Genomic DNA, 18,412 nt, shown 5'->3' on the forward strand with positions numbered 1-18,412 from the left:
TGTACTTTAGCATACACCCATGTGAGGGCCTTGTTTGCCTACATGGCAATGAGCAGATCTTCCTCCTTCACTCCAATTTATATACTTAAATACTTGAGTCCTCACTCGATCCAGTACAGTGCCCATCTGCAGCTCTCTCCTCTTCTCCCCACTCTCACAGGATTAGCTAAGAGCAACAGAAGCCATTGGTTCCAGCTGCTGTCAGTCAAATCCTATGATGAGAGAGAGCGGGGGACGGGGCCAAGCCTCGCTGTCTCTGTCAATGGGGCAGTGTGGCTAAGAATCAAGCATGCAGGTGTGCCACAATAGGAAGTGGTTTATCTTTGGTAGTACACCAAGAAGAGGAGGAAATATATGCCAGACGAGGTTGTGTATCCCTACGCACCATCTGGCCAATTGATGAATCTAAAATATAACCTTTATTGATATATGTATAAAATGTATACTCAGCTGTAATTAATGCCTATTGGAGTGGAATGTACTGCGCACAACAATATGAATGGATACCATTGCAATTATTTACCTTACACCCAAATGGTTAATAACACCAGACCAAATCAAATACCATACCATTTTAGATGAAGTGATGGCATAAAAAGAGACACTGTAGTTTGATCATAAGCCTATCAGCTTGCATATATAATCTCTATTAAGGAAATGGAGTTACCCCATGGATAAAACTAATTAGATAGTATAATCTGTCTTGCTACAGTTATGTAATATGAGTATACTCATCCATGGGCCTATATGTCAGCATCTCATGGACAAGCCCCATACATCACCATATCCAATCAAACATACCTCACTGTCTTAAGGAATGCAAATGATGCACTGTGAAATGCAGTACAGACCTCTCCAAAAAAAAGGGGGGGGGGGGAGTAAATGCCATGTGCATTCAAAAAGTGTTCCCAAAGAAAGACCCAAAGAAAAAAAGAAAAAACTCTACATGTTTCACTCCAAAATACAGAGCTTCATCAGAAGTATAAAGAATTAAAAAAGGTCACATAGTGGCTGTAACTTGTGCTTAGCTTCACATGGTGGCAAAATGGCACCTATCCTTTGTTTCACATCTATATATAGAGATGGTGGCCATCAAAATGGCCCCCACAGGTGCTTAGTTCCTCAACAGCTGCCATCTTGTGGGCAAAACCTGCACATGCTCAGTACTTCAACAGACGCCATCTTATGGACAAAAAATAACACCACAGCAGCACATCAATCCACAACACAATAGGCACTGCTGGTGCTCTCAAACACTGTTAATGCCCCACTGGTTAAAGACCAGAATTACAGTTCATACCATTTTATAGCATTTATGGAGCAAAATCAAACAAAAAGCACATAATCCCTAATCACACACAAATGAAAGGAAGGTGAATCCTTAATTTAAGCCATAAGGTGCCCTTGAGCCTAACCAGAAAATCCATTTTGCCTCAAGTTTCAAAAAACATTTATCTAGGTCTCCTTTTGTAGGACCCAGATTATATTTGTCAATAATCCAAATGTTTAAGAGGTCAGCCTTACCATCAGCCTTACCATCATGTTTTGGTATCATATGTCTTGCTACTGGTCTGTCCTTGTTTCGAGCAATATCGTTCACATGTTCAAGAACTCATCTCCTAAAGAGGCAAATTGCTTTTCCTGCATATATTAGGGGACATGGGCATTTTAAAGCATAAATCACCCCCTCTGTGCTGCAGTTATAGAAATCTCTTATTTTAATAATCTCTACAATTTTAGGGTTAACAAACTCCTTGGTATTGCTCAAGAAAGTGCATGCCTTACAGTGATCACACCTGAAACTACCTTTTGGTTTATCAGGTAGTCAAGTGTGTTTCATTGATGTTTTAGAGGTTTTTTCTAAGTGACTATGTACTAACATGTCTCTCAAATTCCTACCTCGGTTATCTTAGGGTCTTTAGCTACGATCTGTGATAGATATTTGTCCTCATGCAAAATTTTCCAATATTATTATTTTTATTATACAGTATTTATATAGCGCCAAAGGGTATGCTCAGCGCTGTACAGTAGCAAGGGGGACAGAACATGAGACAAGACAGTAACAATACACTACATGAGGGGTTCGAGGGCCCTGCTCTTTCGAGCTTACAATCTAGGAGGGAGGGGAAGGTGGTACAGGAGGAGATGGCTGTGGTGGATGGAGTGGTGGGAGGAGTGGAGGAGGTTAGTTGTTAGGTGAGGTCAGGTGTTAGGTGAGGTTGGGGTAGGCTTCCCTGAAGAGGAGGGTTTTCAGGGTGCGCCTGAAGGTGAGGAGGGTAGGTGACAGTCTGATGGAGTGCGGTAGTGAGTTCCAGAGGATGGGGGAAGTCCTGGAGAAGTTCTGCAACTGGGCGTGGGAGGAGGAGACCAGGGAGCTAGAGAGTAGGAGGTCCTGTGAGGAGCAGAGGGCACGGGTAGGGTAGTATTTGGGTATCAGGTCAGTTATGTAGTTCGGGGTGGCATTGTGAATGGCTTTGTAGGTCAGAGTTAGCAGTTTGAATTTGATGTGTTGAGCAATCGGGAGCCAATGAAGGGATTGGCAGAGGGGGGAGGCAGATGTGGAGCGGTTGGTGAGGTGGATGAGTCTAGCCGCTGAGTTTAGGATCGACTGGAGTGGAAATAGCATTCATTTGGGTAGGCCAGTGAGAAGGGAATTGCAATAGTCCAGGCGTGAGATGATGAGGGAGTGTACAAGTTGTTTGGTGGTGTCTGGGGTGAGGAATGTGCGTATCTTGGAGATGTTGCGGAGGTGGAGCCTGCAAGATCTAGATAGCAGTTGGATGTGGGGTAGGAAGGAGAGGTGGGAGTCCAGGGTGACACCCAGGACTTTGGCGTGTGGGGTGGGAGAAATGGTGGCGTTGTTACTAGTGATGGAGAGGATGAGGGGGGGGCACGGGGTGGGGGGAAGACCAGGAGCTCGGTTTTGGATAGGTTAAGTTTGAGGAAATGGAATGACATCCAGTCTGATATGTCGTTTAAGAGGTGGGCGATGCGGGCAGAGAGTGAGGGGGTGAGGTGGGGGGTGTCGTCAGCATAGAGGTGGTAATTGAAGCCGTGGGAGTGAATAAGTATGCCAAGGGAGGAGGTATAGATGGAGAAGAGGAGGGGCCCGAGGACAGAACCTTGGGGGACCCCGACAGAGAGGGGGAGGGAGGGGGAGGTGGCAGTCTGTATGATGTTAAAATTCTGCCCTGATTGAATTGAGTATGTACCTATGATATGCATGCCTTGCTGGTCATCCACGTTTATGGTCTTCTGACCCAACAAATGTTCTCTCAGATCCCCCTTCACTTTCTCATAGGATTAAATCAAATCAATCTTATGATAGCCATGTCTCATAAATTTGTCAAACAATTTTTGACTCTCAATTTGGAATACCCCTTCTGTTGAGCAATTTCTCTATGCTCTCATAAATTGACCAGTGGAGATTTTTCTTTTCAAGTCTGCTGGATGTGAACTTCCCCATTGTAATAGGCTATTCGTGGAGGTCGGTTTTTGATAAATCATTGTATTACTATTGTCTCCTTCACCTCTTTTAGTCTCCAAGTCCAAAAAATGTATGCAATCATATTTAATTTCACTTATGAAGTACATCCCAATATTGTTTATAATAATAGAGATTATATATTCAAGCTGATAGGTTTATGATCAAACTACAGTGTCTCTTTTTATGCCATCACTTCATCTAAAATGGTATGGTATTTGATTTGGTCTGGTGTTATTAACCATTTGGATGTAAGGTAAATAATTGCAATGGTATCCAGTCATATTGTTGTGCGCAGTACATTCCACTCCAATAGGCATTAATTACAGCTAAGCATACATTTTATATACTGTATATCTGAATAAAGGTTATATTTTAGATTCATCAATTGGCCAGATGGTGCGTAGGGATATGTACCCTCATCCGGTATAGATTTGTTATTTGCCACAGATGATGATTTACAATTAGGACTTAGTTCAATACAAGAAAAGGAGGAGCCAGGAGTTCTGGTGGGGGACCCAAGAAGAGGAGGATCAAGGCTTCTCTGTGCAGTTCCATTGCACAGAGTAGGCAAGTATAATTATGTTATTTTAACAAAATAAAACTTAAGACTTTACAATAATATTAAATGGGTCATCCACAGATTTGGATATTGTCCTAGATATGTGCAATGCTAGTAATGTCGGTATTCATTTTATCTATATATGCAGTTGATGTGTCTGGGGATGGGTTGTAAGCCATGTTATATAGGGAGGCATAGAAACATTGAAATGTAGCTGCTATCTGTTCTGCCTCATGAATTAATAGAGGGTGGGGGTGAGGTTTTAAATATGGGTGGAAACCATTTGTGTGGGCTAGAAGTTTAATGATTTTGCTCCCATATTCATAAAAAAGTCGTGCAAGATGATGGAGAAGTTTTTTTTTGTGGGGGGACTCCATTCATGCAGGGACAATCAAAAGTTTAGATAATTCAGTGCTCCTCTACTTTTATAGGAGAGCGCCATGTTTGCTGAAAGTACCTCTTACAAACACTTTGAAAGTTTCTCACTTCAGTGGTAGTGGAGTAGAGTCTCAAGTGGTCAGATTATGTAAAAATGTTAGCTGTGGAGCAAATGTCCACCATGAAAACCATGTCTACAGTAGAAGCACACTTTTATTAAGTCTCCAAGTGAATGGACATTGTGTTGTATTGTAGATAGTTAGTATGAGAAATATTGGTGCGGGATATCTGTTCCATTCAAATGGTGGTATGGGTAATGAAAAGGCATGATGGGTATCAGCATGAGATTTGTTTTTTTTCCTGAGGTATTGTCTAATAATGGATCTAAGACTAACATAAATCCATTCCCTACTAATAAAATGCCCTTGGCAAAGCTGAACAGGTGGGGAAGAACACTTAAAAGTGTGGATATCTGACTCTGAGTAGGAAGGCATATATAAGTGAGTGTGAAAGTCTTGTTTGATATAGCACATTTCAAAAAAGTCAAACCTGTCTTTGGTACCTGAACATTCTTCATTACTTTTGCAGTGTAAAGAAACATGGAGGTTGGTAGCAACCCCTGTAATCTTTGCTGGGGATTTGAGCTGAGTGTGCATGTAGAATAGTATCAGTTTTGTACTTTATTTGCAAACCGGTATTGGTTTCATAATAATAGGTAAAACGTTAATTTTCTGAAGAAATGAATATGTGTTTTCAATTTATGCATTATATAGAATTTCTGGGGCCCCATATTAGGCAAGTTGAGGCTAGTGGCATTTAAGGACCAAAAATCCTCCATCTCCATCCTCCTGTGAGGGCATATTCACAGGAGGATGAAAAAAATGGTATTGCATAGCCACTAGGCAGGGGAGGGGATGCAGGACAGGTCACCAAGTCACTTATAAATATTTATCAAAATATACAAGCTTACCATATAGGATACAAATTGGGGTACCTCGCTCCAAGGGTTGTGGAGAGGTATATATGTTGACAGGTTAAGTATATAACCATTGCATTAAAGTGGTATTAAACCTAAAATATATTGCAGCTTACAATCATTAGATGTAGTGGCTGCATATTATTTTTTATTTGGCTTTTTCCCCTGCTGATCTGGCCAGTAACACACTTTTAGTATTAGTGAGACACAATTCTGGATGAATGAGCACAGGAAGCACAGCAAACAGCAGCATTGTCAGTCTAGGGGGGTGTTAAATGTATTAGCAGTTTTAAAAACAGTAAATAATTGAAGCCAGCTCAAACTTTATAATCAGTTACAGCAAACAGTTTTCTATCCTTTTGGGAAAAAGGTTTTGCATGAATAAATAAAAGCTGATTATTTTAAACACCTTTGCCAGTGTTAAATGGTTTGTCTCAGCCCTGTAAACTGATACATTGTGCTGGAGAGCTTGAGCTTTTAAAAATAAACAGACTTGCTGGCTGGATTACCAGACGAAAATAGAAAAAAGAAAGCCTAAAACAGAAAAGTAATGCAGCCTTCACATATTAGAATTGATAAACTGCAATATAATACATGTTTGCTTTGGTGTTTAATATGGTTTTAATTCATATGGTATACACAAGTGGTTTTCTCTTTGTACTGTCTACAACAGAGTTGAATTATTGTGCGTTCTCTTTAAATGTAATTCAATTATTGGAATGCAATACAATCTTCTTAAAGGTTTTATTTTTGTGTAGCTGATTAATACACTATTTTCTAAAATGTACTAGAAATGTAGTGTACCTTAGTAACAGTTAGTAATATATTAAGTTGTAGAAGAATGAGATTCTAATGACACGCTTTCGTCTTCTCTACAGATACTTCAAAGATGAATAATGTTCCAACATCCCCACACCTTCCACAGATGTCACATCCACATTCTTTTCCAACTATGGGGCAAATTTCAAATCCATATGAGCAACAACCTCCGGGCAAGGAGCTTAATAAGTATGCTTCTCTGAAAGCAGTTGGTAAGTGGATGTCCTGCAGTACTTACCTGTGTTCATTTAGTAATCATCTAGTTAACTATGTGAAGCTAGACATGTGGAATATCCAAATTGCACAGGCTTACAACATTTTTTTCAACCCTTTTATATTTCATATATCACTACATGCTAATTAAGTCAGCTATACATTTACAGTATGCTTTCTGCTATCTTTTATTACTGTAAAGTAAAATGCCTTTTTGTGCAACAAGTAACCAAGACCATAAATTAGAAAAGAAAAAAATCAAAAACTTGCAGTACTCTATCCATCATTATTCTGAGAGAAATAAAAACAGGTTTGATTAAAGCATTAAAAAAAAGGAAACTGTGTCTATTTTTCTTATTAAATATTAGGAGTATTGCTGCAACATTTGAAAAGAATTAAAAAAAAAAGAAGCATACAGCCAAATGTTTTTTGAGACACGATTCTTAACCACTTGCCCTCCTTAGGATTTACCCCCCTTAATGACCAGGCCTCTTTTTGCTACTCGGCGCTGCACTAATTCAACTGATAATTGCACGGTCATGCAATGCTGTAGCCAAAGGAAATTTACGTCCTTTTTTTCAGACAAATAGAGCATTCTTTTGGTGGTATTTGATCACCTGTGAGCTTTTTATTTTTCACGCTATAAACAAAAAAAGACCGAACATTTTGAAGAAAAACAATATTTTTTACTTTCGGCTATAAAAAATATATAGTAAACTTAAAGTTAGTTATAAATTTAGGCCAATATGTATTCTGCTACATGTTTTTGGTAACAAAATCCCAATAAGTGTATATTGTATACTGCACAGCACTAGTTTAACTGACAATTGCACAGTCATGCAATACGATACTTAAATTTAATTTATGTCCTTTTTTCACACAAATAGAGCTTTCCTTTGGTCATATTTTATCACCTGTGTGCTTTTTATTTTTGGCGCTATAAACAAAAAAAGTTTTGAGAAAAAAAATGTTTTTTTAAAAAAAAAACAATATTTTCTCATTTCTGTCATAATAAATATAAAAAAAACCCCTAAAATGGCATCATAAATTTAGGCCAAAATGTATTCTGCTACATGTTTTTGTTTAAAAAAAATCCCAAAAATGTATATTGATTGCTTTGTGTGAAAGTTATAGCATCTACAAACTACGGCATAGATAATGGAATTTACACAGCTTTTACTTTCTGACTGCCCATCACATTCCTTGAGGTGCTAAAATACCAGGATAGTACAAACACCCCCAAATGACCCCTTTTCGGAAAGTAGACACCCTAAGCTATATGCTGAGAGGCATATTGAGTCCATTTTTAGAGTTTTTTTTTTTTTTACACAAAGTTGTCATTTACATTATATATTTCTCACACAAGCCATGGGTATATGTGGAATTATACCCCAAAATACATTCTACTACTTCTACCAAGTATAGGGATACCACATGTGTGAGACTTTTTTGGAGCCTAGCCACATACAGGCGCCTGAAATCCAATGACCACTTTGAAAGCCTGAAGGTGCGTAACTTCCTCATTTCACTTCCTCACTACCTACAACAGTTTTGGAGGCCCTGAATTGCCAGGATAGCACCAAACCCCCCCAAAATTACCCCTTTTTTGGAAAGTAGACACCCCAAGGAATTTAAAAAGAGGCATAGTGAGTATTTAGCAGATCTAATTTTTTTCTCACAAGGTTTTGAAATATAAAAAAAGAAAAGAAAAAATGTTTTTGTTTTTTTCTTCAATTTTCAAAAACTTGTGGCAACAAACAAGATCTGCAAAATACTCACCATGCTTCTGATCAAATTCCTTGTGTTGTCTACTTTCCAAAAAGTGGACATTTGGAGGGGGGGTTTGGTGCTATCCTGGCATTTCACGGTCTCCGAAACTGTGATAGGTGGTCAGGAAGTGTAATGCGGAAATAAAGCCCTTTAAAAGCCTGATGGTGCTTATTATTGGATTTTGGGGTCCTGTACTTGGTTAGACTGCCAAAACTTCTCTCACATGTGATACTCCATACTCGGGAGAAGTAGCAGAATGTATTTTGGGGAGTAATTCCACATATACCCATAGCATGTGTGAGCAATAAATCATTTAGGTGACAATTTTGTGTAAAAAAAAAGAAAACTAATTTTGTTTGTTATTTTCCAAAAAATTGTGGTAAAAAAATAAATTCTTCTATTGATTCAACATGCCTCTCAGCAAATAGTTTGGGGTGTCTACTTTCCAAAAAGGGGTCGTTTTGGTGGGTGGGGCATTTTATGCCCAGCATTAGAAGTTTATGCCACACTTACTCTTCTAACCACCTGAAGACCAAGCCTTTTCTGACACTGTTTGTTCACATGAAAAAAATCTGTATTTTTTGCTAGGAAATTAATTTAAACTCCAAACATTATATATTTTTTTAAAGAAAACACCCTAGTGAATAAAATGGTGGGTGCTGCAATTTTTTTATGTCACATAGTACTCGCGCAGCGATTTTTCAAACACAATTTTTTTTTAAAAATACACTATTTTTACTTTTAATGCACAAAAACACTAAATATTGGCCAATTATTCCGTAAAACATACAGTTGTGCTCAAAAGTTTACATACCCTGGCAGAAATTGTGAAATTTTGGCATTGATATTGAAAATATGACTGATCGTGCCAAAAAATGCTCTTTTATTGAAGGATGATGATCATATGAAGCCATTTATTATCAAATAGTTGATTGGCTCCTTTTTAAATCATGATGATAACAGAAATCACCCAAATGGCCATGATCAAAAGTTTACATACCCTGGAATGTTTGGCCTTGGTACAGACACACAAGGTGACACACATGGGTTAAAATGCCAATTAGAGGTTAATGTTCCACATCTGTGGCTTTTTAAATTGCAATTAGTGTCGGTGCCGATCCCTGCTCTGACAACTGCCAGTGCTCGGCAGTACTTTCCCCACGTTCTGACAGCGTGAGGAAAGTGCAGCCGACAACCGGCAATTGCATTTCCCTGTGATCAGCGTGTCATTGAACATGGCTAATCACGTGGTAAAAAGCCGCTGTGATTGGTCTTTTACCACATCACGTGATCAGCTGTGTCTGTAGAACACAGTGATCACAGAGATCGCTGGGTGTGCACCCCGGGGGGTGCACAGGAGAGCGCGTTCTAGGAGGACGTTATATGACGCCCTCACAGAACTGGCCGGCCGCAGTGTAGCCGTCATTCGGCTATCTGCGGTCGGCAACTGGTTAAAAGATACAATGTTTCCTTTCAGTTTTTCAAAAGATACAATGTTTCCTTTCAGTTTCTTAAAATATACATAGTATCCTTCGCTCCAGGAAACTGACAGCTAATGTTGTGAGCTATAATGAAGAAAAAAAAAAGATGGCAATTGCATTTAAAAATCAGCACTGACATACACTTAGTATTGTGAAAAAAATTAGTAAATAATTTGTAAACCGAGGCATTATTTTCAATGGATTTTCATTCGTAAACCGAAAATTACGTTAACAGAGGCATTCCTAAACTGAGGTATTACTGTATATGCTATGTTCTTTTTTTTTTGTATGCAGCCTGTGGACTGAATGAAAAAAAGAGAAGAAATCTATGCCAGAAAAAGTGTGTGGTATGCCCACCATTAGAATATACCGCACTGCATCCACACACTTCTAATGGTGGGCACAGATTAGGTCACACTTTGCCACATGCGCCAGTTCCAAGATTGTACAAATGTCTAAATAGTGGCACACTTGAGTAAAAATTGTCCATGTATAAGTGGTACCCCATATGGAGAAGGATGACACCAAGTCCCAAACTATCTTGCCACTGCTCCCCATGTAGTCTGGGCATCTGAGGGACTCCACGTGACTATCTTTTCTCTCGTAAATCCAAACAATACTTGTGCTCGCCACCGCACCAGCTTGTACTACACTTATGGGACTCACCACGTCATAATGCAGTGCAGGTATTATTATTATTCAGGATTTTTATAGTGTCAACAGTTTGCTCAGTGCTTTACAATATAACGGGAGACAATACAGCAACAATACAGTTCAATACAAGAGGGTTAGGGGGGCCTGATCCTGGGAGCTTAGAATCTAAGAGGTATGTGAAATACCAGGATGTACTAGACCGCTGGTGCTCGCCAGTTCACCAAAAGGTAGCGCGGCACTAGTACTGGCACTCTGCTGCATATGAGAGTCATCAAAATTTACCGACAAGTGCTAACAGAGATCAGGCCTGATTCTGCCAACACTGCGGTTTTGTGTGCAATGTATCAAGTGACAGTGACCTACTGACACTACACATGCTGGGGGAGAAGGGGGGAGGTAGGCGTAGGGGCTAAACGCAGGAGCTGGCAGGTTCCGGGGCTGATCTCGCTAACGCTGCGTTTTTGGGGATGCTATAATAATGTGAACGCTGGTATAGTGCTGATGTGATCAAAGATATTGATCCGTTCAGACACTATACCAGCAATGGAGGTTTATTGTGCATGAGCGTGTTCCTGGCAATCAAGGGGTTAAATGTGATGACTGGTGTACTGACAGGCAATCTGACGCCATCTGGGATGGGCGTGAAAACCACGGGAGTGTGAATCACGTATATATATGTGATTTTGCGCGCTTGTGCCGCCCTGTAGCAGTATTTCTGCTATAGGGCGGTCAGGAAGCGGTTACATAAGCGGTTTGTGTTACAGCGCTGTGTTGCTTTAACTGACAATTGTGTGGTCATGCAATGCTGCACCAAAAGGAAATGTACATCTTTTTTTCCCCATGAATTGTGCTTTCTTTCAGTGGTATTTGATCGTCTGTGTGTTTTTTATTTTTCGCTCTATAAAAAAAAATATGACAATTTTGAGAAAAATAAAATGTTTTGGACTTTTTGCTATAAAACATGTGCATTAAAAAAATTTAAAAATCAAATTTTGTTATAAATTTCAGCCAAAATGTATTCTGCTACATGTCTTTGCTAAAAAAAATTCCAGTACGTGTAAATTAATTGGTTTACGTGAAAGTTATAGCGTTTAAAAATGGCAGTATATATACTGGAATTTTAATTTTTTTTATACTAATAATGGCGCCGATCAGCAACTTATGGCAGCGATCAGTAACCTATGGCGGCGATCAGCGACTTATGGCAGGACTGCGGGACTGCGGTGGACATTCAGACACTGGGGGGTAACTGACTTGGGGTCACTGACATCCCCAGTGACACCAATACAGTGATCAGTGCAAAAAAACCCACTGACACTGTACTAATGGCACTGGGGAGGAAGAGATTAACTTTTTTATTTACTGAAAGGGTTAACTGTGTGAGGGGAGTGTTTTACTAGGGGGTGGAGGGGGTGTACTTCACTGTTGCAAGCTGTCCCAGAAAGCTAAGCACTGCTCTCCGGAACAGTGTGCTGGAAACTGACAGGGAGTAGGGCTGCATTGAAAACAATGCAGCTGTGCTCCGTGTCACTGTTTGCTAGCAATCGCTGGGACCTGACAGGTAATGACCAGCCGGGACCCAGGGATTGAAACCCATGGCCGCGATCAGCAGCGCGGGTAGGGCGGGCACGCGCCAGTCATGCGCCCCCTACCCTATATGCAAAATCACGTACAGTATATATACAGTTCTGATCAAAATAATAGCAGTGTGTTGAAAAAAGTGAATAAAGCTCAAAATCCTTCTAATAGCTTTTATTTCCATACACACAAATGCATTGGGAACACTACACATTCTATTCCAAATCAAAACATGAAGAAAAATATATCAAATTTGTGTTGTTCCTCTAAAAAAATTGAAGAAAAGTGAATATTAGACTGTTCAAAAAAATATCAGTGTTTGTATTCTTTACAAACTCAAACATTCACTATATAAACTGAAAAATGTTTGAAAATTTTGCTTTTCTTTGAATCACTTAATTAATATTTAGTTGTATAAGCACTGTTTCTGAGAACTGCTGTACATCTGTGTTGCATGGAGTCAACCAACTTCTGGCACCTGTGAACAGGTATTCCAGCCCAGGATGATTGGACTACATTCCACAGTTCTTCTCTATTTCTTGGTTTTGCCTCCGAAACGGCATTTTTTATGTCACCCCTCAAGTTTATATTGGATTAAGATCCGGTGATTGGGTTTGCCACTCCATAACGTTAATCTTGTTGGTCAGGAACCAAGATGTTGCACGTTTACTGGTATGTTTGGGGTTGTTGTCTTGTTGGAACACCCATTTCAAGGGCATTTCCTCTTCAGCATAAGGCAGCATGACCTCTTCAAGTATTCTGATGTATTCAAACTGATCCATGATCCCTGGTATGCGATAAATAGGCCCAACACCGTAGTATGAGAAACATCCCCATATCATGATGCTTGCGCAACCATGCTTCACTGTCTTCACAGTGTACTGTGGCTTGAATTCAGTGTTTGGGGGTCGTCTGACAAACTGTCTCCGGCCACTAGACCCAAAAAGAAACAATCTTACTTTCATGAGTCCACAAAATGTTGCGCCATTTCTCTTTAGGCCAGTCAATGTGCTCTTTGGCAAATTGTAACCTCTTCAGCACATCTTTTTTTCAACAGTGGGACTTTGCGGGGGCTTCTTGCAGATAGCTTGGCTTCACATAGGCGTCTTCTAATTGTAACAGTACTCACAGGTAACTTTAGACCTTTGATCTTTCTGGAGCTGATTGTTGGCTGAGTCCTTGCCATTTTGGCTATTCTTCTATCCATTCGAATGGTAGTTTTTAACTTTCTTCAACGTCTTTCAGGTTTTGGTTGCCATTTTAAAGCATTTGCGATCATTTTAGCTGAACAGCCTATCATTTTCTGCACTTCTTTATATGTTTTCCCCTCTCCAATCAACTTTTTAATTAAGGTACGCTGTTCTTCTGAACAATGTCTGGAACGACCCATTTTCCTCAGAATTTCAGAGAGAAATGCACTGTAACCAGCATGCTAAACATTCGCTGCCTTCCTTTCTTAAATAAGGACAATAATCGCCACTGTTTTTCAAAGAATGAATGACCTCACTAATAGAACTCCATGCTGCTATTATTTTGAACATGCCCCTTTCAATTAGTGATTCAATTACACAGAATCAGCAGCATGCATGTCATGACTGTTGGGTCTTTTGGATTTCTACTACTCTACTACACCTGCTAGTAAATTATTTGCCATGTAGAAATATAATTTCTACCAAAAACAGTGATTGATCAGGTTAGTGATGTCTGACTGCTATTATTTTGAAAACAACTGTATGTGATTTTGCACAGCAGTGTCTCCCTGCCACAGTATATGTACTGTGGCTGGTCGGCAGCCGTTTATGTACACCATTCCTTGAAGCTGAACTCTGGGCATACAGACTCTCATTTAAAGTAGAACTATGGGCACAAACTTATTTACATGTCTTTGTTGCTGATTTCCTACCTTCACTGAATATGTCATCCATCTTCTGGTTTGCTCAGTAGTTGCTCTGAAATAGGCTATCCATTTCCAAAACAAACTGTTAATTATCTTTGGTTTCCTGTTTGTAAGACTGGTGACTGCTATGCCTCCTATTCCCCCAGCCACTGGTCTTGACTCATCTCTTCTGTAGTTCTTTCTCCAGGAAGCAGTGATGTAATTCAACCCCACTTGCAGTGGTGGGCAGACCAAGACTCTCAGACACATTCAACAAGTACAGGCTTAGTGTACCCACCCACATTCAGCACAATTCCCTGTGGTTGATGGGAATTGTAGTTTCCTTTTACTGCAGAGGCAGAGTGGAGATGATATGATGTAATCCCGGCTGTTACACCTCTACCATGGTGGAGTAGAAACTGTTATCTTTTGAATTACAGAGATGAGCTCATGAAAATTTAATTAGGCTTTTCTCCTAAATGGTAAGGATTTTCACTGTTTTAGTAACTGTTTCATGTTTTGTGTAGGGGGGTGTACTAATGGGTTATTGTTTTTTGCTCGTCCCAGAGTTTTTTAAATATATTCCTCATTAGCCACTAAGAATATAAATCCACTTTGTGTGCACCAAACTTGTACAAACCCAGATATTGTCTTGTAAAAGTAGCGGTACTGTCATCACTGTGCTATACATAGCTTGTGCTAGATACAGAGCTGTAGAAGGGGCCCAGCAGGCTCCACCCACTGTAGGCTGCCTGCATAAAAATACAGCAGGGAGTGGGAACAAGCACAAGATGAGCAACAGTGAATGGTCTTTACTACAGGAAGTTCCTGCACAGATGCAGTTTTGCACTAGATTATTGCACAAATCTGGAGGGAATACACAAAGCACACCATGGTTCAAGTAGGAATACATATGACGTTTATATTTAGACAATATTTGATGATCCCAGAGTTCAGCTTTAAGGACACCTTTCTTCCAATTCAAAGCTTCAAAAACTGTACAAGGAATGTTGTGTCAGAGAAATAAACAGAGACATCAAAATAACTGGCACTTATGATAAACTATTCTTGGATGTCTTATGCACACATTGAGAGTTGTATTCTTAGTATTGACAAAGGAGAACATGTTGGATTTAAACCAGAAAACATGGGCAAAGCTCTGGCACGTCCTGTTAGTGATGAGCTTTTACCGCTCCACTCCCTCCCTCCTTTGAGGCAGACTATTTTAGTGATGGGACATTGGGAATGTGTAAAAGGAAAAAATAGCTGGCAGACTTTAACACTACAAGGGAGTGTTGAAGTTTTGCCTTTAAGGATAGCCCTGTGTTTATGCATAAAAAGAAGTAGGAATATACAGTTGGTGTTGAAGGCATGTAAAAGCACTTCTCAGGACATTATATACTTAATTACCGTATTTTTCGCTCCATAAGACGCACTTTTTTCCCCCCAAAAAAGGGGGGAAATGTCAGTGCGTCTTATGGAGCGAATATAAAGCGGCCGGTCCGGTATTTCTGCCGCCACCATCTCAGAATACCGGGCCGGCCGCTCAGCTGTTCTCTCCTGCAGGGCCTTACCTGTTCCTCGCTCCAGCGCTGCACAGTCTTCCCGCGCTGGCTCCTGTGACAGCCGGGTGCCCACTGCGCATGTGCTGCGCTTTGTGAATGATCCGGTGTCTTCTGGGATACATGACAGGTCCCAGAAGGCGCCGGGCCATTCACAAAGCGCAGCGCTTCTCGCGCATGCGCAGTGGGCACCTGGCTGTCACAGAAGCCGGCCCGGGAAGAAGAGAGAAGGACAACTCCGCGGAAGTGGGAGCTGGTACCTGTCAAATTCAGGTACCCGCTCCCCCTCCTTCCGCAAAGGTCAGCAGGCTCTGGTCATTCCCTGCACTGTCTGCAGTCTCTGGTCATCCCCTGTACTGTCTGCAGTCTCTGGTCATTCCCTGCACTGTCTGCTGTCTCTGGTCATCCCCTGTACTGTCTGCAGTCTCTGGTCATTCCCTGCACTGTCTACAGTCTCTGGTCATCCCCTGCACTGTCTGCAGTCTCTGGTCATTCCCTGCACTGTCTGCAGTCTCTGGTCATTCCCTGCACTGTCTGCAGTCTCTGGTCATTCCCTGAACTGTCTGCAGTCTCTGGTCATCCCCTGCACTGTGTCCGCAGTCTCTGGTCATCTCCTGCACTGTGTCCGCAGTCTCTGATCATCCCCTGCACTGTGTCCGCAGTCTCTGGTCATCTCCTGCACTGTGTCCGCAGTCTCTGGTCATCCCCTGTACTGTGTCTGCAGTCCATTGGTTCAGAATATTTTTTTTTCTTGTTTTTCGCCTCTAAAACCTGCGTCTTATGGTCAGGTGCGTCTTATGGAGCGAAAAATATGGTACTTAATATCAGTTCCCCCTCACCTTGAAAGGGTTACTTTAGCATAGTAATACCTTGAATTTTTTGTCTAGTTCAAATATAACTCCACTTTTGTTGGAACAAGAAAAGAAAATCCCTCTGGGTGATCTATCTTCAATGGAATTATTGTAACAAACTTTGTTGCATATTCCTTCCATTGTTCTGTTACAAAGAAATATGTTTGCTTTTCCATGTTCTTTACAGACTGATTTTTGAATGGGAGCATCAGCCTTAATTATGATCACAGTGGTTTAATGAGGAAAGCTGCATCAAATGCATCCCTTTAGTTGACAAGCCTTGTGGAATATCCTATAAAAATGCAAGAGGATGCCAAAAACTTTTCATGAAACTTGGTGGAGATTTCTGATAAGATCAGTTAGACAGTCACGAAAGCAGGAAATTATGTTTCTGAGTACAGTCCGTACACCGGTGATGTGCAGAACACCTCCAGTTTGCCATGTTGCATTGAATGTTTGGACAGTTTTAGTAAATTATAGCAGCTTCAGATTAAAATGTAAAGGTAACTTTTAACAGCACTAAAGTGATTCTAAAGGTTAAATTAAAAAAACAAACAAACATGACATACTTACCTGCTCTGTGCAATGGTTTAGCACAGAGCAGCCCTGATCATTTTCTTTTTGGGTCACCTGCAGGCAGTCCTGGCTCCTCCTCCCCTGCCAGTGCACCCAATATCAAGCCTCTTGCTATGGGGGCACCTGAGCAGGCTCTCTCTCAAGCCATGCTCCTGTATATGAACATTGTCCATTCACACACAGAGTCCACCCCACCCCTGCTGTCTCCTCATAGGTTCACTGACTGTGATTGACAACAGAAGGAACCAATGGCTCGAGCTGCTGTGTGAGCCAATGAGGAGAGAGAGTCCTGGGACAGCTGAGGCTCCCATGCACATCGCTGGATCGAGATGGGGCTCAGAAAAGTATAAGGGGGCCTGAGGGGGGAGCTGTACCTAGAAGTTTTTTTGCCTTCAGTACACGGTTCCCTCCTTCATGCTCAGAGCCGCAGTTCTGAAAGCATAGTCATGCCAGGTTTTCATCAGCAGGATATTTGCAGCTTATGGCTATGTACCAACCTGTGTTTTTTGCTTTCAGGGATGGGAAGGAGATTTTCTGTGCTGAAGATCTCTGTGCCCAAGCTTGAGGGGCAGGTAACCAACTTTTAGCCCTCATGCACACTTGACTTTTTTACAGCTGCTGTTTTTTTCTTTTGACTTTTTTTTCTACAGGTAGTAAACCCCCTAGCATGTTATCCTAGGTGTCCATGCACACATAGACTGTAATCAACATTTTTTGGCTGGGACGTTTTTTGGCTGAAAACAAAACCAGGACTAGTGGGTTTCTAGAGGAGTTTTGTAGCTGTAAAAATACTCAAACGTGGAAAACGCTGGAAAACAACGCTAATCGTGGCAAAACTCTGCTAAACGCTAATGCAAAAACACTAAAAAAAAGCTGAAAAACTCATCTGAAAGTCAGATGCTGAAATTCAGGGATTGTTGTAGAAGTTGGTGGCTGTTCTGTTGTGGGAAGTAGGGGCTGTCAGTGGATGGCACTGTCTTGCTGTCCCAGTAAAACATATAAAGAGGCCTGGGCTGTCACCTTGTAAAATGTTATCCACCAGGTCTAAATTAAGATGCAGAGCAATCTGGAGTTGTAAAATGTGTGAGACCAGATGAGAAGGTAAAAGATTAAAACTAGGGATGCATCGATACCAGTATCGGTATCAGTGCTGACACTGAGCATTTTAATTCGTACTTGTAGTTGTGGAAATGCTCCCAATACCTGAAACCAATACTTTGCTGTGCAATTTGTGTCAGTGGATGCCATTTGCTCTGCAAAGAATAGCATGTGATTTGAACAGGAATGCGGTACAATTCCTGTCCAAATTGCATGTGGTTTCCCACTGCTCCTGCGTGAACCCAGGCTTGTCATAGAGTTCACACAGGAGTGGTGCAGGAAGCCTCCCGGCACCTGACCCATGCTGTCACAGCACAGATACAGCGATCAGCATGGGAAGCTGCATCCTCCCCTCCATGTATCCTCTACTGGAGATCTCTTTGTGAAGGAGGGGTGGGAGGCTTGAACACATGCCTGTGGTGTCATCCCTGCAAGGAGAGGTCTGGGGATTTGAAGGGATGACATTACGGGTTAGATGGCTTTTGACTGGTCAGCACAGTCATGGTGCTGACAAATCAGAAGTCATCTAGTCCA

General features: G+C 41.0%; 1 protein-coding gene across 1 annotated transcript in view; it reads left to right on the forward strand.

Annotated features, from left to right (window-relative positions):
* The window catches only part of SHISA9 (shisa family member 9), a 1,225,124-nt gene that overhangs the window by 1,037,978 nt on the left and 168,734 nt on the right, over positions 1 to 18,412 (forward strand). Inside the window, exon 3 of the mRNA XM_089669418.1 lies at positions 6,279 to 6,431. Coding sequence (XP_089525544.1) covers positions 6,279 to 6,431 — 153 coding nt within the window. The remainder of the gene's footprint in view (positions 1 to 6,278; positions 6,432 to 18,412) is intronic.

This window comes from Staurois parvus, unplaced genomic scaffold (assembly GCF_062004578.1).
Source record: "Staurois parvus isolate SC_StPar_1 unplaced genomic scaffold, SC_StPar_1.0 ptg000075l, whole genome shotgun sequence".
Taxonomy (NCBI): domain Eukaryota; kingdom Metazoa; phylum Chordata; class Amphibia; order Anura; family Ranidae; genus Staurois; species Staurois parvus.